The 19,296-nt window shown below is 33.9% G+C and overlaps 1 protein-coding gene and 1 pseudogene across 4 annotated transcripts in view; both read right to left on the bottom strand.

Moving 5' to 3' along the window:
- CNTN5 (contactin 5) overlaps nt 1-19,296 on the bottom strand; it is a 1,290,695-nt gene that overhangs the window by 282,636 nt on the left and 988,763 nt on the right. For all 4 annotated transcript variants that reach the window (XM_077867587.1, XM_077867588.1, XM_077867590.1 and 1 more), the window contains 3 exons: nt 9,265-9,401; nt 7,343-7,472; nt 4,440-4,590 (listed from right to left, as the gene is read on the bottom strand). In XM_077867587.1, coding sequence (XP_077723713.1) covers nt 4,440-4,590; nt 7,343-7,472; nt 9,265-9,401 — 418 coding nt within the window. The remainder of the gene's footprint in view (nt 1-4,439; nt 4,591-7,342; nt 7,473-9,264; nt 9,402-19,296) is intronic.
- On the bottom strand, nt 14,632-15,079 carry LOC144295552 (ADP-ribosylation factor-like protein 2-binding protein pseudogene; annotated as a pseudogene).

Below are 19,296 nucleotides of genomic sequence, written 5' to 3'. Positions count from 1 at the left end.
TATTTGCACATGGCCTATAATGCAGACTATGGAACAACTGAATGTTCAGTCTGCTATCAGAAACTATCTGAGAGATACTGGACTAGGAGTAGGAAAGGCTGATGAGAATGGCCATGCCAGGAATGATGATGTGTAGATTTGAGGCTCTGATGGACAAATAATGTCAATTTAAAGACATAGATTAAGGAATAACATATTTATCACATGGAGGACTGGAAAGACTCCTTTAATCCCAGATAATAACTCAAATCTTTAGAATCCATTCCCTTAATTACTGGAGAAAGAAAGGGGAGTGGTAAAACTTTCTGATAACAGAAATATACATTAGTATTCAAAGAATCAAAAGTTTGAATGATACCATCATCATCACCACCACCACTACCATCAGCAACAGCACATCAATATCATCACAGATAACATTCATTGAGCATTTATTACATCAGACAGTGTACTTTACAAAATTTATTTCAAGTCTCACAATTCAATGTGGTTATTCTTTTGAATTCAAATTTTATAAGTAAGGAAATAATTTTATAAGTAAGCAAAACTCATAGTCTACAGGATAATCAGGGCAACTGAGTCTTGCTTTATACATTGAGTTATACTGTCACCCACAATGTTAGAGTGCTTCATAAATTATAAGTGCTATGGACTTATTAGCAGTTATCATCATTATCAATACTAATATGATTTACTGTTTGAGAAGCAGTTCATATTGAACATTCTGTGATATAAACAAGAAATAACTACACAGAACTCAAATTCTAATATAACCTATTTTCATATATACTTTATTTGCATCATTCAAAACAAAATGAATGAAATATTTTGTAATATATAAGTTAATCAGAGTTCTTCTAAAATTCATATCATGTTCTAGTTACTACTCATCAAATTTTAAATTTTAAGATAATGATTTATGTATTTCTTTAGTAGAGCAGATAAATATAAAAAAGAAAAAAAAAAACAAGATCCCCTTCCAAAACAAACAAACAAAAAAAAACAAAATTTGAAAGATTCAATAAAAATTTGGCAAAAAAAGAAAAATCAATATGACCTTTGGTAGTCTGTTGATAAAACAAATAATCAATTGTTAACCTTTAGTTGTTATAATATTGTTGTTATAACATTGCATTTATAGTTTAGAGTTAAATTGCAGTTGAGCATAGGTTTAAATTCTACTTTTTATTTTTATTTTATTTATTTATTTTTAAAGATTTTATTTATTTATTCATGAGAAACACACACACACACACACAGAGAGAGAGAGAGAGAGAGAGAGAGAGAAGCAGAGACTCAGGCATAGGGAGAAGCAGGCTCCATGCAAGGAGCCTGATGTGGGACTCGATCCCGGGTCTCCAGGATCATGCCCTGGGCTGAAGGCGACACTAAACTGCTGAGCCACCCAGGCTGCCCTAAATTCTATTTTTTAATTTGAGTTTCTGACATGCTTTCAAATAATAAAATATCATACTTCTGCAATTAACATCTTTCATTACAATGTGCTATTGCTCTGCACATAATTTTATGCTTTTTAAAGTGCTGTATTTTTCACTTTGAATGTTTCTTTTATAATACGTTGTTTATTTTCTCCTTTCTTCCAATATAATACTAGTCTCTATAGCCCACATAGGAAATTGCCATTTGCTGTTTCAATCTTTAATTTGAAATGAATTCAAAATAATTGAAAATTGTGAATGAAAGACAAGACCAATTCATTTAACATTTTTTTTTCAATTATTATAGGTTGATGAATGGAAAACCTAATTGATGTAGGTCACATGAATGATAAATATACTTGTATTCCATGAAAATAAACCATGATTTGAATTTGTATTCCTAATGTGAAATATACATGACACAAACTTTTCAAAACCTTAACAGTTTTTTAGTACTTCCTTTTCCACTTAAATTTATATTCACAACTCTTATCAGTTGGTGTGCTTTGTAACAGAGAGAAGTGAACAAAAATTTCTATAAAAAAATAAAGTGTCATAAGTAACTGGTATTCTATTTTAAGAAATGTATGTGTACATTTTAAATTTTAATTTTCAAATTTCCACTCATATTTTTATAATGCATGATTTTTCATATATCTACATATGCCTTCTCACACTGCTTTGATGGAATTTGTCTATTGTTTAAATCTTAGCCTCTTATTTTAATATTTGGATGTTTAATATTTTTATATCTAAATAGTTTATTATTCATAAAACCGGGCACTACACAATAAAGTAACAAATTGTATATTGGTAAAAACAGTATTTTGAAACAATATTTTGCAAGTGTGTCTGTCGATCTTAAGTGTAAAGATTCCTCTGGAATTATTAAATTGAATCAGTTAACAAACATTAACATATAGATCAGAGTTTACAAACAATATTCAGATTGAAGTAGGCAAAATGCTGATTATATGTGGTCCAGTCTTGCTTTTACTTGAAAAATAAAAATACAAATATTGGGGCAACCACGGTGGCCCAGCGATTTAGCACTGCCTTTGGCTCAGGGCGTGAATCTGGAGACCAGGATCGAGTCCCACTTCAGGCTCCCGGCATGGGCATGGAGCCTGCTTCTCCCTCCTCCTGTGTCTCTGCCTTTCTCTCTGTGTGTCTCTCATGAATAAAAATAAACTCTTAAAAAAATACAAATATTTCACATTTTAGTCTCCTTCCTGAATGGTACTTTGACCAGAAGAATTTGACTTTTGGAAAATAGAGTGACCTGAGTTTGAAGCTAGTATATTTGTCTCACTAGTCTGAGGGGGACAGAAGTGAGGAGAAAAGGAATCAAGAAAACTGGAAAATTTACAAACTGTTTTTCAACTTATGGGAAAAAAAGTTTAGTATGTTTATATTTATTGTAACAGAAAATTCATAATCCTGTTCCTCTCTCAATATATTTGCTTTGACAAATGAGATGCTACCTAATTTTTAAGGCTCATCATATGATGTCTATGAATACTTTTTGAGGAACATTCTATGGTAAACTGAAATAAATAGGACAAGACTCAAATGGCACCTACAAACAACACAAAATAGCACATTTCAGATGTAGTGGCTTGCACCAATATGACAAATATATTTTGATGATATAAAAATTTTTAGTGCATTCAAAATAAATGATAATCAGTTTAAATTATTTGATCTTATATACAAAAATATTCTCTTCTGCTTTAAGAATGTTGTGCCAAGTTTTGTTTTTGTTTGTTTAAATTTCTATGAGCATCAATATAAAAAAATTTCAATTCTACTATATGCAATTCAACCAAATACAATTCTATCATATATAGTATTGATCTCACAGTTTGTGATTTTGCCCTGACCCCTGCCCCAAGGAACAAAGATATTTTCTTTCAAAACAAAATACCCAACATAACCCATTTCAATCCCAGGTGGTCACCTTTTCCAGGCATAATAGATCCTTGTGCCTGAACTAAACCCAATCAGTCTGTAAGTTATTTCATCTGAAATGGGTTATTTAAGTCAGTGTTTCTCAGGTTAGAATGGGAAAGAAAAAAAATTTCTAAAGAAAATTTTCAAATATTTCAAAATATTCCCAAATTACTTAAAGAATTATTCAAATGGACTCCTGGCTTATATTATCTTATACTGTATGATAACTTAGATCCAGACAGACATAAAATAAGACATAAACTCCTTATCCTTATAGCAAATGAAAAACAAACTTTTAAAATGACCTATGCAACCTTATTATTTCAACATGATAGAAGATATTATTTTGTCAAAGTTGAATCACCATTTGCAATGCCAATATGTTAATGATTAGTAGAGCTTGGGCTTTTGAATTTGGCATACATAGTCCTATGATGATTTGATTCTCTCATAATTTTTCCCCATTTGTACTCCTATGATGTCCTTTGGCTTTGTTTACTAAAAACAAATCTTTACACATTAAATATTCCTCTGCATATTTCTAATTTGCCTATGGAAACTAAAGTAACTCTATATTATTTTGCCTAAACAAGACTGAAAAAACCCCAGCAAACCCAGACACAAATCTCACTTGAAAGTACTCTGCCAGAAAGTCATTATCCAAAAGATCCATGCTTATATCATTTTAAAATATTAACCTTAAAATAATAACAGAAACTTTAAAACTTATAGATAACTTGTGAATTTCCAAATCAGCAGATTCAAGATGAAATAAAAAATAACTAGCTTAATGAATGTGTTTTTTTCTTCATAACCTGGTGAAATTCCCATTGGTGCTAAATAAAACACCATGGAGGCAAAGAAGTCTGACCATATTGATTGAGATAGAACTTTGGGTTCTTTTCAATCACTATATAGACAAAATCATATTTTAATCTGTTCATGAAATATTCAAAATACTGCAAACTCTTTCTTGTATACTCTGTATCATCTGCAACTTCAAAAAGTTTGATTTTATGAGTTTAAATTATGAAATAGACCTCTAACCTTTTATTCTCTCTCACTGCTTTATCTCCCTTCTTCCAAGAGATGGTTGGTTTTGGAGAGCCTTGAGGTTTGCACTCTATGACGACTTCTTGGCCTTTGGTAACAATTATTGTTTTCTTCAGTTGATTCAGTGCAAAAGTAGGAGCTGAAGCTATGAAAACGAAAATGTTAATTCTACCAGAAGCAATGGCAATAACGTTTAATAGATGATTCATCAAGATTTTGCAAAAAAAAAAAAAAAAAAAAAAAAAAAAAAAAAAAAAAAAAGATTTTGCACTCTTGTAGGATACATTTCTAATAAAATCACAGGAATCTACACATGTAAAAGGCACTAACTCAAAATTTGAAACTAATTAATTGATATCTTATTGGCTGCTTTAATTAGCAGGTAATGGTTTCTATGCTGTGGAGCCCATAGACAAAGATTGTTTCAAAATATGACATAATTTAATTATGATTATCAATTTTACTTGTGAAAGACTAATGAGCACCTTGAGCAGAAGATAAAAGGGCTGGTCAAAAACATCTATTTGGGGCTTTCCTTTCTTTTTTTTTAAAGATTTATTTAGTTAGTTAGTTAGTTATGATAGACATAGATAGAGAGAGAGAGAGGCAGAGACACAGGAGGAGGGAGAAGCAGGCTCCATGTCCAGAGCCCGATGTGGGACTCGATCCCGGGACTCCAGGATTGCGCCCTGGGCCAAAGGCAGGCGCCAAACTGCTGAGCCACCCAGGGATCCCCTATTTGGAGCTTTCCTTTGGAAAAATGGAGGCCATGTGTGAAGAAGATAATCATGTGTTACCCATTTCCTATCTATGACTCTTAATGCATATTTTACTTTAATATTATACAAAATTAAATGTTTTTTAAAAATTGAATTAAGTTTCAATTAAAAGATTTATTTCACTGTTTGCAATTATTCAACTAGGTCTGATCATTCATTAATATTAATATTGTTTTCACTAGATTTACATGATGTTACTTTTAATTAAAGTTCACAATTTAATTCTGTTGGGCAGCTGTGGGCTGAGGACACTGGACTAAAAGAACATGTGACATAGAGACCAACACACACACACACAAAGATACTTCTGAGACTTACAGAAACCTGAGAGATATGTCTAAAAGTCTATTGTATCTGAGACATTTATTTAAGTCAATTTTGATAACTTAATGGATATTTCATTAGTATTTTATGTCTATTATAGATTAGTATAATGCATGGCACAAAAATATTAAAAGACATGTTGGAGCACCTCGGTGGCTCAGCTGGCTAAGTGTCTGCCTTTGGCTCAGGTCATGGTCCCAGGGTCCTGGGATTGAGCCCTTCATCAGGTTCCCTGCTCAGCTGGGGAGTCTGTTCCTCCCTCTCCCTCTACCCCCTTTGTGCTCTCTCTCTCCCCTGCTCTCTCTCTCTCTCAAATAAATAAGAAAACCCAAAAGCTATGTATATACAAAAAAAGATATGTATGTGATTAAGATGGGTTGAGAATTGAAAGAAAAGTGAAGGAACTTTTTGTGACTGCAGGTAATGATTTTGCTTGCTTACTAGGAACAGAACTTACAAGAGGTAATTTTGAAAATATGTCTAGTGAATGAGAAAAGGACATATTTGAGAGTATTTCTGGGTAAACTACCAGCTAGGTGAAGCCTGAATTAGCTTTCGCTTTAAAAGATTTTATTTATTTATTTATTTATTTATTTATTTATTTATTTGAGAGCGAGAACACAAATCAAGAAGGGAAGGAGACAAACATACTCCATGCTGAGCAGGGAGCCTGACATGGGGCTCGATCCAGGACTCTGAGCTCATGACCTGAATTGAAGTCAGATGGTTAACCTACTGAGCCACCCAGGCACCCCTGAATTAGCTTTTTAATTCAGAAATATTGGAGTGTGAGCTGACATGAAAATACATTCGTATTTGATTGTTTAGGCTGTAGGAAATGGTAATGCTCACTCATGTATCTTTCTTAGATGGGTTTACTATAATGCGGAGAAATTTCAAGTGCAAACACTCATAATTCAATAAGCTGATTTATAGTGTGTTACATTTAGCTAATGTGTAAATGGTAAGTTCCCCAATTCTGGAGCTTTTGAGTATTTCTGTTAATACTGTGCTTTGGGAATTGTAGTGCAGAGCAAGTAGTGAGTTCTTGCTGACTTTGGGAAACAATGAGTTATGATCACTTAAGTCTCTCTCTTTGTATTAGAAACATCCCAGACCAAAGTTGAGGAAACTAGAATGTGAAAAAGTGAAATCCATTCAGTGGCCCAAACATGCTCAATTTGGGAAGCCTATTCCACTGCATGGAATCTTTCCTGTAGTACTTAAATAGTGAAGTGCTAGTGCCTTATCAAAGCTGCAACCCTCCAAGACAGCTGGATTCAGCCTCAGAAAAGCTATCCTTTTCTTATAAGGATGATGATAATGGTTGATATCCTATGATGAGAAAGTGCTTTACCTTGGATTGTTGTCTTTACCTTGGAGTGTTGTTTTGCCTACTCTTAGGTAAGAGCTTCATGAGTAAATATTAAGCATTGTTATGGGAACATGGAAGGGCTGCTGGAAATGTACATTATGATCCCTTGCCCTCAACATATTCTTTTTTTTTAACTTAACATATATTGCTTAGGTGATTTTTACATATCATCGAAAAGATATTGAATAAACTTATTAAAACTAAAGTTAGAAAGACCTTATAAGGAAAAGTTAAGGGACAAACTGTATACAATGTAAACTTGTCCCCTTAAGCTTAAAAAACATGTATCAGCAAAACACAGTATTTCAAGTCATGAAATAGGTTATTATAATCACATCAAAAAGCTTTAGTATAGTAAGAATTATAGCATGAAAAGAAGCTACACATTCTTCCTATTTATCTGCTTAGAAATTGTATACCTAGAATCTTCAGCTCAGCACTGGCATAAATGGCTCCATATTTATTCTCGGCCAAACACTGATACATTCCAGCATCTGATTGATTCACATTGTGGATCATCAATACTCCATTAACCATCTCAATCCTATTCTGTAATAAAATAAAAAAGTAGGTATAGAAAGTGAAAAAATCATACAGATTTTGCAGTTATTCTCTCCTAGACCAAGGGCCAAAAGCCTCCAATGAATGCAGTTGAGCATTATTTGACAACTTAGCAGTACAAATTTACTATTCATTATTTTATGATAAAATACCTTTTGTAAATTATAATTATTTCTTGGTCAGAAAAGATATTATAACTATATTTTCCTGTAGTTATTCTTATGCGTTTTAGTTTTAGTTTTGTTTTTATACTGAGAAGCTTTTGTTTGGTATGCTTGTTCAGTTTGTGAAGTATAATCAGCAGATGAAACTTTTATTTGAATTCATTTTACAGAAGAAGAGAAGGTTCACATGTGGCATTTGGTAATAATTGTGACTGTAAACAAGTGGGATCAAAGTTAAAAATAACCCAACTCAAAACAAGAATCCCATTACTATATTAATCTGGTCAGAAGTTTGCCTTTTTCTCACCTCCCAACAAATTTAGAAAAAACTGCCTACTAACTGGAATCTGTATAAAATTATTAACTATGTTTGATATTAATTATCAAACATATTAACTTCATTTTTGGATAAAATTTAATACAGAAGTCAAAAAAACTATGCATGTGCAAATTGAGGTCAAGTGAAGCCAAGAGCACATTTCAAAAACAAATTTGAAATTTAAAATGTTGTTAAACAAGCAGATGCCTTGTCTACTTAATGCCAAGCAATCATTCTTTTAATTTTATTGAGCGGTGCTTTACCTATCGTCAGAGATGCCAAGTAATTTTACATAATTTTCAAAATAAGCCTATTCAATTTGCAGAAGTATTATCTGCCAGTAGAATTTAATTGGATGTGGGAAGTAGAAAATATGACCAGTGTATTCCTTTCTCAAGATATTCCTAGGAAATTAGAGGGAAAGGGACAATGAATCAATGTCTCAGGAGTCTCACACCCTCAATTTTCTTTAATGTCTCTATAGTTCTTCGTATGTGTGTATTTCTTTTGTGTATTTGTGTATTGTTTGACTTGTCTGGTTTTGTAATAAAGGAACGTTGGAGCTAGATGGGATTATAGGGATAATCTGATCCAATCTCTTCTTTTACAAAGGAGCAAACTGAAGCCCAAGAAGGTAAATGGCAGATAAGAGACCTTTGGGTAGTGGCAGGACCTCGTGTTTAAAATTTTAACTTTATATAACATCCCTCCATTTTGGCCATAAATAGTGAACCATTCTCTCTTTTCTCTCCTTCCTGCAAAGGCCACAGCAAGGGAATTAGGTAAAATTATTACCATTATTCTAAAATGAAATAGTAATTGATTTCAAAAACATGCAGTAGATTTACTAAAAATGTATTTAAGTCTTCTAAATCTGTTAAGTAGGTTGTCAAAGAAAAACGTGTCTAAGATACAGAAGGCTAGGATTCTATTATGGTCTCATCTCTCACTAGAAATGTGATCTTGGGCAAGTCACTTTACTACTTGGGCCATCTGCAAGATGACAGTAACCAGCTAAATGATATTGAGAAGTCAGCTGGAAATAGCAATGAATCTATGATAATAATTGATATTTTTCTATGAGTTTTTAAGATTGAATAAAATTTAAAGAAACAATGTTACTCAAAAAAGTAATGAGGTAATTAAGAAATTTATGTATCTGTTATAGTTCTTACTTCATATATACTAGAAGGCATAAATAAGAAATGACTTCCCATAAGACAAAAAGAGGATAGTTTGTCCTGTGTGAAATCTGGTTAAAATTACACAAGAACAGATTAACAGTTACCAACAGTACCTGAGGTAGGAGAGGCACTCCATTCTTCAGCCAACGGTATGTGGGTCGGGGTTTTCCAGTAGCTTTACATTCCCATTGAAGAGGGCTCCCACTGTCCAACTGAGTGTCATTCAGTTTTTCCACCCAGTGTGGATAAGCTGTAAGAGTTTAAGCATTAAAGAAAGGTGATTTCATTTTTCAAACACTCTACCAAATTCAAAATTTATATGGAAGTATTCCTTGCATTAAAAATAAATTATCAATTCTCATAATTGTATTTGGAAGAAGCATAGCATTGCATTTCACAAAGAACTCTATTTCCTGTGTAAAAAGATAAAGCAATGAGAATTCTTGACAATTTAAAACACTTTTTGTAAGCTAGGTCAGTATATCTTACTGTTTTATCAAATTTACAGCAAGTGTCTATAGTATCCCCAAGTAATCAGAACGTGTACAGTAGGAAATCAGGTACTTAGAGATATCATTTTTTTTTCCCAGGTATTGGGGCAGAATTTGCACAAGTTGAAATAATACAACATGTCTATTTACTGAATAGCTGCTTTGTTTTTTTATTTTTGTTTTTCCTAAAAGAACTTGAATGGTACAGGGAAAATAATTTGTAAATTCAAGTTTCACTTGGTGTAAAATTTTTCTATATTTACTAGCATTTTTCAAAAACTTTAAAAAAGTTTTCAAAATTACAACAAAAATTACTTTATCAAGAAAGATATAATTGTTTAAAATCTATACGATACAGAATAGTGTCTTTATTGGCTAACTTTTAAAATAAAAATACTGAAAACAAGTGACTATTTGTCCACAAATACTCTGTTTATAACAACTGAAACAATAACTATGAAAAAATGTTGAACTGAATAATTGTTTCTCTTTAGCAACCTATAACATTTTAGGGACACCTGATTGGCTTAGTAGTTGAGTATCTGCCTTTGGATCAGGTCATGATCCCCAGGTCCTAAGATCGAATCCTGCATCAGGGTTCCCACATGGAGCCTGCTTCTCCCTCTGCCTGTGTCTGTGCCTCTTTCTTTGTGTCTCTTATGAACAAATAAAATAAAAAATCTAAAAAAAAAAAAAAACGTATAACATTTTATTTTGTGATAGTGAGGACTTTGATCATTGATTCATTCACCTCATACTACTTAATCCTTCCTTAGTCTTAGAGGTTATCAGGGATATAGGAGCATCTATGACTTACATTTTTTTCTTTATACTGTGGTAGAGGAAATATAGTCAGTGCCATAGGATATGATAGCACAAGAAAGAAGATGTACTGAACGAACCTGCATATGAACACTATAAAGTGGGTCTAAAGGCACAATGGATGTCCAAAACCTAACCAGTTTAGAAGCGAGGAGAAGGAGCAAGAGAAAAAGAATTCTCATTTATTAAATGCTAGTCTTAGACACTGAACTACATTATCAATTAATTCCTATAACATTGATGAGAACAAACATATTTAATTTTATGAATCGGGAAACTTTGGTTCAGAGAGGTTAAAAAAATTTACCCTAGGTTATACAATTAATAAGGGATAGTAATCATGTTCAAAGTCAGGTATTTCTGACTCCAGGCAGGATATAATTCTCTTATTCCACTTGGGCATATTAAAAAATGAGTTGGAAGCATTTGTTGCATTCCTACTGTGTTTTGGCTTCTACTGGTCTCTAAATGGGAATTTTGTTTTCAGTAGCTCATTGGTCTTCTAGGCAATATAGTCTAGTCTTTAAGGAGCCTTAGTTTGGTGTAGTCAGAATCTGTAGGCCTTTGAACACACTCTGAGATTCAACTTTAAGCCTATGAGCTGTCAAGCAAAAATCTTACCACGGTGAGCTTCAAATATTAATTCTGACTTTTGTGCCTGGCTTCTAAAATCATTCCCTTTATAGTTACCTATATTATCTGTCATATATACTAAAAATACTGGTAGGAATGGTAAGATACAAAAGCAATATTAAACTCTACTTTATTATTAGGACTTTCTGCATGCTCTCCTGTTTTACTTTGCCAGTCTACTTCATATTACTCATGATCCTTGTAATCCAAGTATACAAGTGTGCTGTTTCCCAAGCACACCCTTCATCTATCTTCTTCAAAGTTTTATTTTTTTCCTTCAAAGTTTTAGATCCATGCAGAATGTTCTACTTCTCTTGTCTCTTTTAATTCTACTAATAATTTAAAGTTTAGTCTAAATTATGTAAGGTTTATTAACCCTAAACTCCAAAGGAAGTCATCAGCACCTTCTTTGGACATGTTTACTTCTTAGTCTCTTGGAAAATAATCATATTGTAGCTTGTTACTCCTGTTGCTGACTTAAACTGCTATTGGATTTTTCATTTGTTTATGATTTGAGATGCTCATGTAGATAGGAACATCGTGAGGAGCAAAGTTGACATGACATGTACATTCGTTTTAGAACATAACACTGTTCCACATATAAAATTAATTAAAGGATACTGGTTAGTTATATTATTATTTTAGGGTAACTATATTTGATATGTCTCTCAATGTGCTACAACTCATGCTGGTAGATGCAGCTTATGGGAGTTGAAAAGAGATCTTAAAAAGTTACTAAAATAAAAAAAATTAGGAATAAAAGAATTATTAAAATAAAAACAGATTGTGTCATTTGGGAAAACATAAAAATAATAATTCTTCAAGCATAATTTGGATAATTCTATAAAATTTCCCTAATTTAGAGTCCTGATTCCAACATGAATTTGTCATAGGAACCAACAAGTGATGAATGAAATTAAGAAGAAATAATTTCTGCTTTCTTGTCTTCTTCAGTGTGTTACAATGTCTGTTTGTTGTCAGCTCAAAATCTAATAGATGAGATAGACATGTAATTAAAATACTTAAATTCACTCTACCAACAATTCTACAAATAAAAATGTCCTATTATACTGCCCCTGGAATTAAACAAATAACAACAACAAAAAACCCTAGTAACTTCTTTATCTTTTTGTTAGGCCACCATTATAAGGGGTAAAAAGAAAAGAAAAAAAGAATGAGAACTAATGGTGAGGATTTTTTTTCTAATATCAATATAGATGAGTTAAGAGCAACTAATTATTCTCCATCCAACCCATGCCTTAGCTCAGCTCCTCAATATCTCACTGAGAGATAGTATCAGTGACCTCCTTGTAGTTGAGGGTGTCAAATTCTGGTGTCATTGCAGTTCTAGTTTGTAATCTGCTTTTATAGCTTATTATTAATGGGACATATAGTAATAAGCTCCTTGACCTTTCTAGACCTTGGTTTCCCCATCTGTCAAGCAGAAATATTAATTTCTAAGGGTTATTATGGTTTTTTTTTTAAGATTTAATTTATTTGTTCATGAGAGAAAGAGAGAGAGAGAGAGAGGCAGAGACATAGGCAGAAGGAGAAGCAGGGTCCATGCAGGAAGCCTGATGAGTCCCGGATCCTGGAGTCCCAGGATCATGCCCTGAGCCAAAGGCAGATGTTCAACTGCTGAGCCACCTGGGTATCCCGGGTTATTATAAGTTAATGCATGTAAAGTACCTAGTAGTTGAGTAGCATCTAAAACAAGTTCTTGGGATCCCTGGGTGGCGCAGTGGTTTGGCGCCTGCCTTTGGCCCAGGGCGCGATCCTGGAGACCCAGGATCGAATCCCACATCGGGCTCCCGGTGCATGGAGCCTGCTTCTCCCTCTGCCTGTGTCTCTGCCTCTCTCTCTCTCTCTCTCTCTCTCTCTCTGTGTGTGACTATCATAAATTAAAAAAAAAAATAAAACAAGTTCTTGGCAACTATTTGTTGCCTATTCATTAGTCCTTTAATCTCTCCTCTCTCATTTCTTTATATATTTTTCATGGTGGAAATGTATCTAATAAGCACATCAGCACAGAAACACACTTAGACTATAGCTCATTCTTTAAAACTATAAGAGTCAAGTGAAAAGTCAGTACAGAGGCTTATTTTACATATATATAAGTATATATGTAATTATGTATGTGTATATATACATGTTACACATTGGGAATTAAACTATTACTTTTTTTCTTTTTTTTTTTAGACACGTGACATCCATGTTTTCTGGTCAGTAATGTTCTATCAAACATTGTACTAAATCAAAGTAGACAGTTGAATAGTAAAGCTCTTTGTTCTTTCCTACTAGTGCTGAGCTAGACTAGTGGAAGGAAGATTTTGACAGACGAAGGAACTGCAGAACCCTTACCCAAGAGAAAACCTAGTGAACTGACTTATACAGAAAGGGTTTTAACAAACCTGTGGAAATGCAACATAAGAAAGGGAAAGATTTTATCCTGGACTATGCTTTTAGTGCAGCATACACATACATTCATGAGTCCCAGTGAAATAGGAACACCAACATAGAAAGCATTTTTGCTTTCAAAGTACTAACAGCTAAAAAGCACATAGCACATAATACCGTAATCTTTGTCAGTAATTGTGGAAATTCCAATATTATATTTACTAGGTTAGCCTGATTATTCATCTATAAAATACTTTTTTCCAAAAATTCTTTTTTTAAAATTAATTCATGTTTTTGAGAGAAGGAGAGTGTGAGTGAGGAGGGGCAGATGGAGAATCTTAAGCAGACTCCACTCTCAAGGAGGAACTCAACACAGGACTTGATCTCACCCCTAAGATCATGACCTGAACTGAAATCAAGAATCCGTTGCTTAACCAACTGAGCCACCCAGGTATCCTCCAAGTTTCTTAAAAGAGAATTCTAGAAACAATGAAACCAGAAGACACAGTAATTCAAGGACTACAAATGTAAGACTAGGAGTTTATTTTCACTCAACTAGCTCTAGGTAAAGGACAGCTCTCTCAGTTGACTCCTAGAGCCAAGACTAGCTGTGATAGAAGATGCTTCAGAAATCTCACCAGAGGTAGCTGGCTTAAGTAACACCCTAGATAAATACTCCCAAATAGTCAAAAATTTCTTTGAGACCACAAGCCTGAAACTGAAAGCTGTGAGTGCACAAAAAGCCAGGTGGGATATGCAGAGCTTGCTGGCCAAAGACAGTTGGAGATAGTGGGTTCTTCCAAATGCTGGCATATCAACATTTTATGCTGGGGAAGGGGCCTGGATGGAATGCTGGATTTGGGGTTGTTCCAGAGGAGCCTGACTCAAAGGTGTCTAATAAAGGGGTCTACTCAGGGAAGAGGCTATAAGTTTCTGAACACAGAAAGTGCTTCAGGAGAAACACTCAGGTCTCAGGAGGGTCAAGTGATTATCTTTTGACCCATCAATACTTAACATTAAGGAAGAGTTGCAGAATAAAGTCAGACTTTCCAAGATGTAATTCTTTATCACATTAGCCAGAACTTCTGCCAGTCTTTGGTCAACCCCAGGCAAGATCTCATTGCCTGGAGGTTGGACCTAGTGCTGAAGATCTTTCTGAGAAACTGTTGTAGAAGATGATTTACAAAACAAAGCCACCACTAAACAGTTGCTTAAACCCAATTCCTTTCCTTCTTTTAATGTTCTATAGTCCTGAAACATTTCTTTAAAAGCCAGAAAATCCATAAATGTGAGTGGCATGTAGCCACTTCATTTTATGGTGCTGTAAAGTTGTTGTGAAAGCCACCATTTGAAATCCAAGAATCTGCTTCAGTAGTTGTTCTTCAAGATACCTTTCTACCAAAGAAATAGATTCTTTGAAAATGGGCATTTAGGTGATTTTATTCTTTTCTGTGTCTTCAAAATCCTGGTAGTACTAGTTCATGAAATTTGAAATAATTGGAACTCATATGTCATCCATGATAATGTCCTCTACATATCCAAGCACAGTATTACATTCTGGGTCAGAGGTGGACAAGGGCAGCATGAGGCTTTCTTCAGCCAAGGACCTCTGTATTCACCCACAGGGAAGCGGGCCTGTCTTCTCTTATTCCACCCATGGCCCAGGGCCAGCCTCCTAGTAGCTCTACAGAAAACAGTCAGTCCAGCAGAGTAGCATCTATCATGAGGCTGGGCCTCAGACGCCCTGGAGGTGGCCAAAGGCTTGCTGGGCCCAGTGTCTCTTGTGTGCTGCTGGCATCACAGAGTGTGCTGTGGGTGACCTGACTTACATAAAATCTTTACTGTGTTCCTTGAAGAATGGTGTGTCTATCTAAGCATTAATCCTTATAGCAGACAATTATAAAAATTATCCACTGTGTGCTAAACATAATGCTTAGTTATGGGAAAAATAGGAAAAAAAATAGTCTTTGTCTTGGAAAAGCTACTATAATCAATTAAAAGCATTTATAATCAAATTGCAGACATTGGAAGGCATTAAAATTTGTGAGGGTAATCACCAGAGATTTTACAAAAATAAGAATATCTATAACACTACATTGCAATGAAAATAAAACTATGTTCCTTATTGGATATTTAGTATAATGCAATGTTAATTTCTTTTAAGCATCTGGGTTATAGGTATATTTTATTTTTTTTAATAATAAATTTATTTTTTATTGGTGTTCAATTTGCCAACATACAGAATAACACCCAGTGCTCATCCCATCAAGTGCCCCCCTCAGTGCCCGCCACCCAGTCACCCCCACCCCCTGCCCTCCTCCCCTTCCACCACCCCTAGTTCGTTTCCCAGAGTTCGGAGTCTTTATGTTCTGTCTCCCTTTCTGATATTTCCTACCCATTTCTTCTCCCTTCCCTTCTATTCCCTTTCACTATTATTTATATTCCCCCAAATGAATGAGAACATGTAATGTTTGTCCTTCTCCGATTGACTCATTTCACTCAGCATAATACCCTCCAGTTCCATCCACGTCGAAGCAAATGGTGGGTGTTTGTCATATCTAATGGCTGAGGAATATTCCATTGTATACATAAACCACATCTTCTTTATCCACTCATCTTTCGGTGGACACCGAGGCTCCTTCCACAGTTTGGCTATTGTGGACATTGCTGCTATATTTTAATACTGATATATATCTCATCTACATTGTCAATATAAATATTTCAGTGATCAGAGTGACAGTATTCTTACTCTACAGGATAACAAATTATTAGTTGGTGGGGCATATGACATATATTTAAACTCATAGATAACACAGCTTTATGTAATATTTTTCTGTACACAAAGTACCTTCTTGAGAGGTCCATATATATAAAATTGCTTAAAATTGTATGATCTTCCTTCCTCTCTTTTTTCCTTCTTTCTTCCTTACTTCTTTATTCCTTATATTTTTTTTAGTCTTTCTTTTCATTTATATTGGAAATATACAGACTAAAAATTTTGTGTGGCTAGATAAAATGAAGTCTTTGATTAATCATCAGAAACTAGAAGGGACAGAAATAATCAAAGAAATTATTTCATCTATAAAACTACCATATATTATAAACAAAAGACTATTTACTTAATAGAATAAATATGCAGTTTTTTAAAAGTTTTTAAAACTTTTTAAAGTTTCAATTATTAATAAAATTCAGAAGTTTTTAAAAGATTTATTTATTTATTTATTTATTTATTTATTTATTTATTTATTTATTTATTTATGTGAGAACAAGAGAACATGTGAACCAGCCGCATGAGGGTGAGGGGCAGAGGAAGAGAAAGAGAGAGGGAGAGAAGCAGACATCCTTCTGAGTGTGGAGCCCCACATCTTGGGGCTCAATCTCTGGACCCTGAGATCACAATCTGAGCTGAAATCAAGAGTTGGAGTTTTAACCAACTGAGCCACCCAGGTGCCCCTAAAATTACTTTTGGTTTAAATTTTTTTCTTTTTTATGAATATTGTTATTTAAATGTATTGGTTAAATAAGATCTATATTTATCTTAATTTTTATTATTTTATTACCATGGACTGCTTTATGTTGTGTTGTTTGTTGTGTTATGTTTATAATGTAGATTCTGAATTATAAATAATAAAATATGTGGTTTAAATTTATGTCTACCACCTATATTACTACATACTTTGTAATGATTTCACACAAAAAAATATGAGACTAGAAAGGTTGCCTTGGATCCTTAGTTCATCCATTGAATCTAACATCTAACTGAACATGTAAAATATTCCCATAATTACTCTTTACAGAAGAATGTGAGCCACAGGAAAAACCTTATGTTTTCAGTACTCTGTGAATATTGATCATTTGGGTAAAAAGTGTCAGCCTCTACTTATACCAATATGTGAAGCTCAGGTATAGCTCATCCAACAGAAATCCATTCTTTTGAAAGGAGAACATTCCAAATGCAAACTGTGTATACAGTGCAATATTCATGCATTATGTTCTTTATTAATTGCCAAGTGGAAATGCTAGCCAAGATTCTTTCTACTTTCTACAGAGTTTGATGGGTAAGGAGAAAGGCCATCATGTCAAAGGCAACAGGTTTAAAAGTACACATTGGGTAGATTTGTAATAATCAAGATACTTCTGAAAAAAAAAAATCAAGATACTTCTGGAAGTGAAATAGGTCTTGTTGTAATTGTCTCAGTGCTACAGACATAAACTGGGACCATCCAGGCAAGATCAGGAGCAGAGTAGAAAACTACCCTAAAAAATGGGCTACAATGAAAGGCCAAATTTTTTCAGATACCTTCCCAAATTGTCCGAAATATATAGCAGAGTGGCAAGCTGGCAGTTTCTTTTTCTAGTCTACAATCTTGATTATTTTCTATCCAAAATGATGCATGCTTTGGGCAGGTTTGTCCTTCCTGGTTGGCCTACTGTGTACATCTAATTGTGTGTGACAAGGAGATCCCACACTTACTTCTTAGTAGCATACTCTCTTAGAGTAAATCAGTAATATTGAGTGAAATCAGTTTTTTTTTCCTATTTTCTTGGAAATAATCATTACTGCTATGAATCATGTAGCTGGAATGGGGAGAAGTAAAAGTAGAGTAGTGTCATATAGGAGCTTCTGTCTCAAACTATAAATCTAATTATAATTTAGGGGTGGGCCATTTTTCACCTCACAGAAAGATTTGGAACTTTTCCCAAATAGCCTTACGAGTAACAGGCAGTCCTTGTGGGTTTTTTGTTTTGTTTTGTTTTGTTTTATTTTGTTTTGTTTTGTGGTTCTGGTGGAACATTTGTCTTTCAGTATCAGCTTTTTATCTATAGAGAAACTAGTATCATTTCAGACTTTTGAGGATAAACAGATATGATAGGAATGTTACCGATATGATTCAAGTCAAATCAAACATATGATCTGAATGTTAATTGTTGTTCACTGGGGTGCTGAAGCAACGGTTTTTTCCTATGGGTTAATGATAATAAGAAATCATAAACAGTTTGTGAGTTTCATCAAACTATAATACCCATGGCCTAAAATAAACAAACCAGTGTAGTATTTCAATCTTACAAACTTCTAAATGACTTTGTGTCTTTTTCTCAGAATATTTTCCCCTGTGTAGCCTTTAGAGAAAGGTCTGAGGAAATCCTTTGGAAAGCTTTCCCTGAATCATCCCAGTAGAATGCAGTAGACTCTGTTCCCATAATCTTTTGCACATTCCTTTATCACAGCAGACAGCATGCTCTACTCTAAGGTGGGGTTTGTTTGTCATCTAATCCAATGGACCAGGACTTCCTTGAAAGCTCTACTGCTACTATATAGAGCAATAATAGGCACTTAATACACATTAATTGAATAAATGCATGAATGAAATGTGCATGGTATATTCAGTAAGGTTATATGGCTGAAATCCTAAAGGAGTTATTAGAGATAAGGAAGGAAAAACCAAGCTGCATTCAGATATTAATATTTCAAACTATGCTTTAACGGTTCCTTTGAAGGATGTTAGGCTTTTTAGGAGAGCTGATCTTGAGATACAGTGACAGTTGTAGTTGTTGGTGGATTTAACCAAATATGCAATTTGGATAACTTGATATTGAAAGAATCTGAATTTTCTTATATGAATGCTCTGATCATAGTATTTCTCTTCTTCTTCTTCTTCCTCTTCTTCTTCTTCTTCTTCTTCTTCTTCTTCTTCTTCTTCTTCTTCTTCTTCTTCTTCTTCTTCTTCTTCTTCTTCTTCTTCTTTTTTCTGAGTATCCCCATGTAGGAAATAAGAATGCTATCACTTGCCTATTATGCCT

Source organism: Canis aureus, chromosome 23, assembly GCF_053574225.1.
Source record: "Canis aureus isolate CA01 chromosome 23, VMU_Caureus_v.1.0, whole genome shotgun sequence".
NCBI lineage: Eukaryota > Metazoa > Chordata > Mammalia > Carnivora > Canidae > Canis > Canis aureus.
This window is presented reverse-complemented; position numbering and strand designations above follow the sequence as displayed.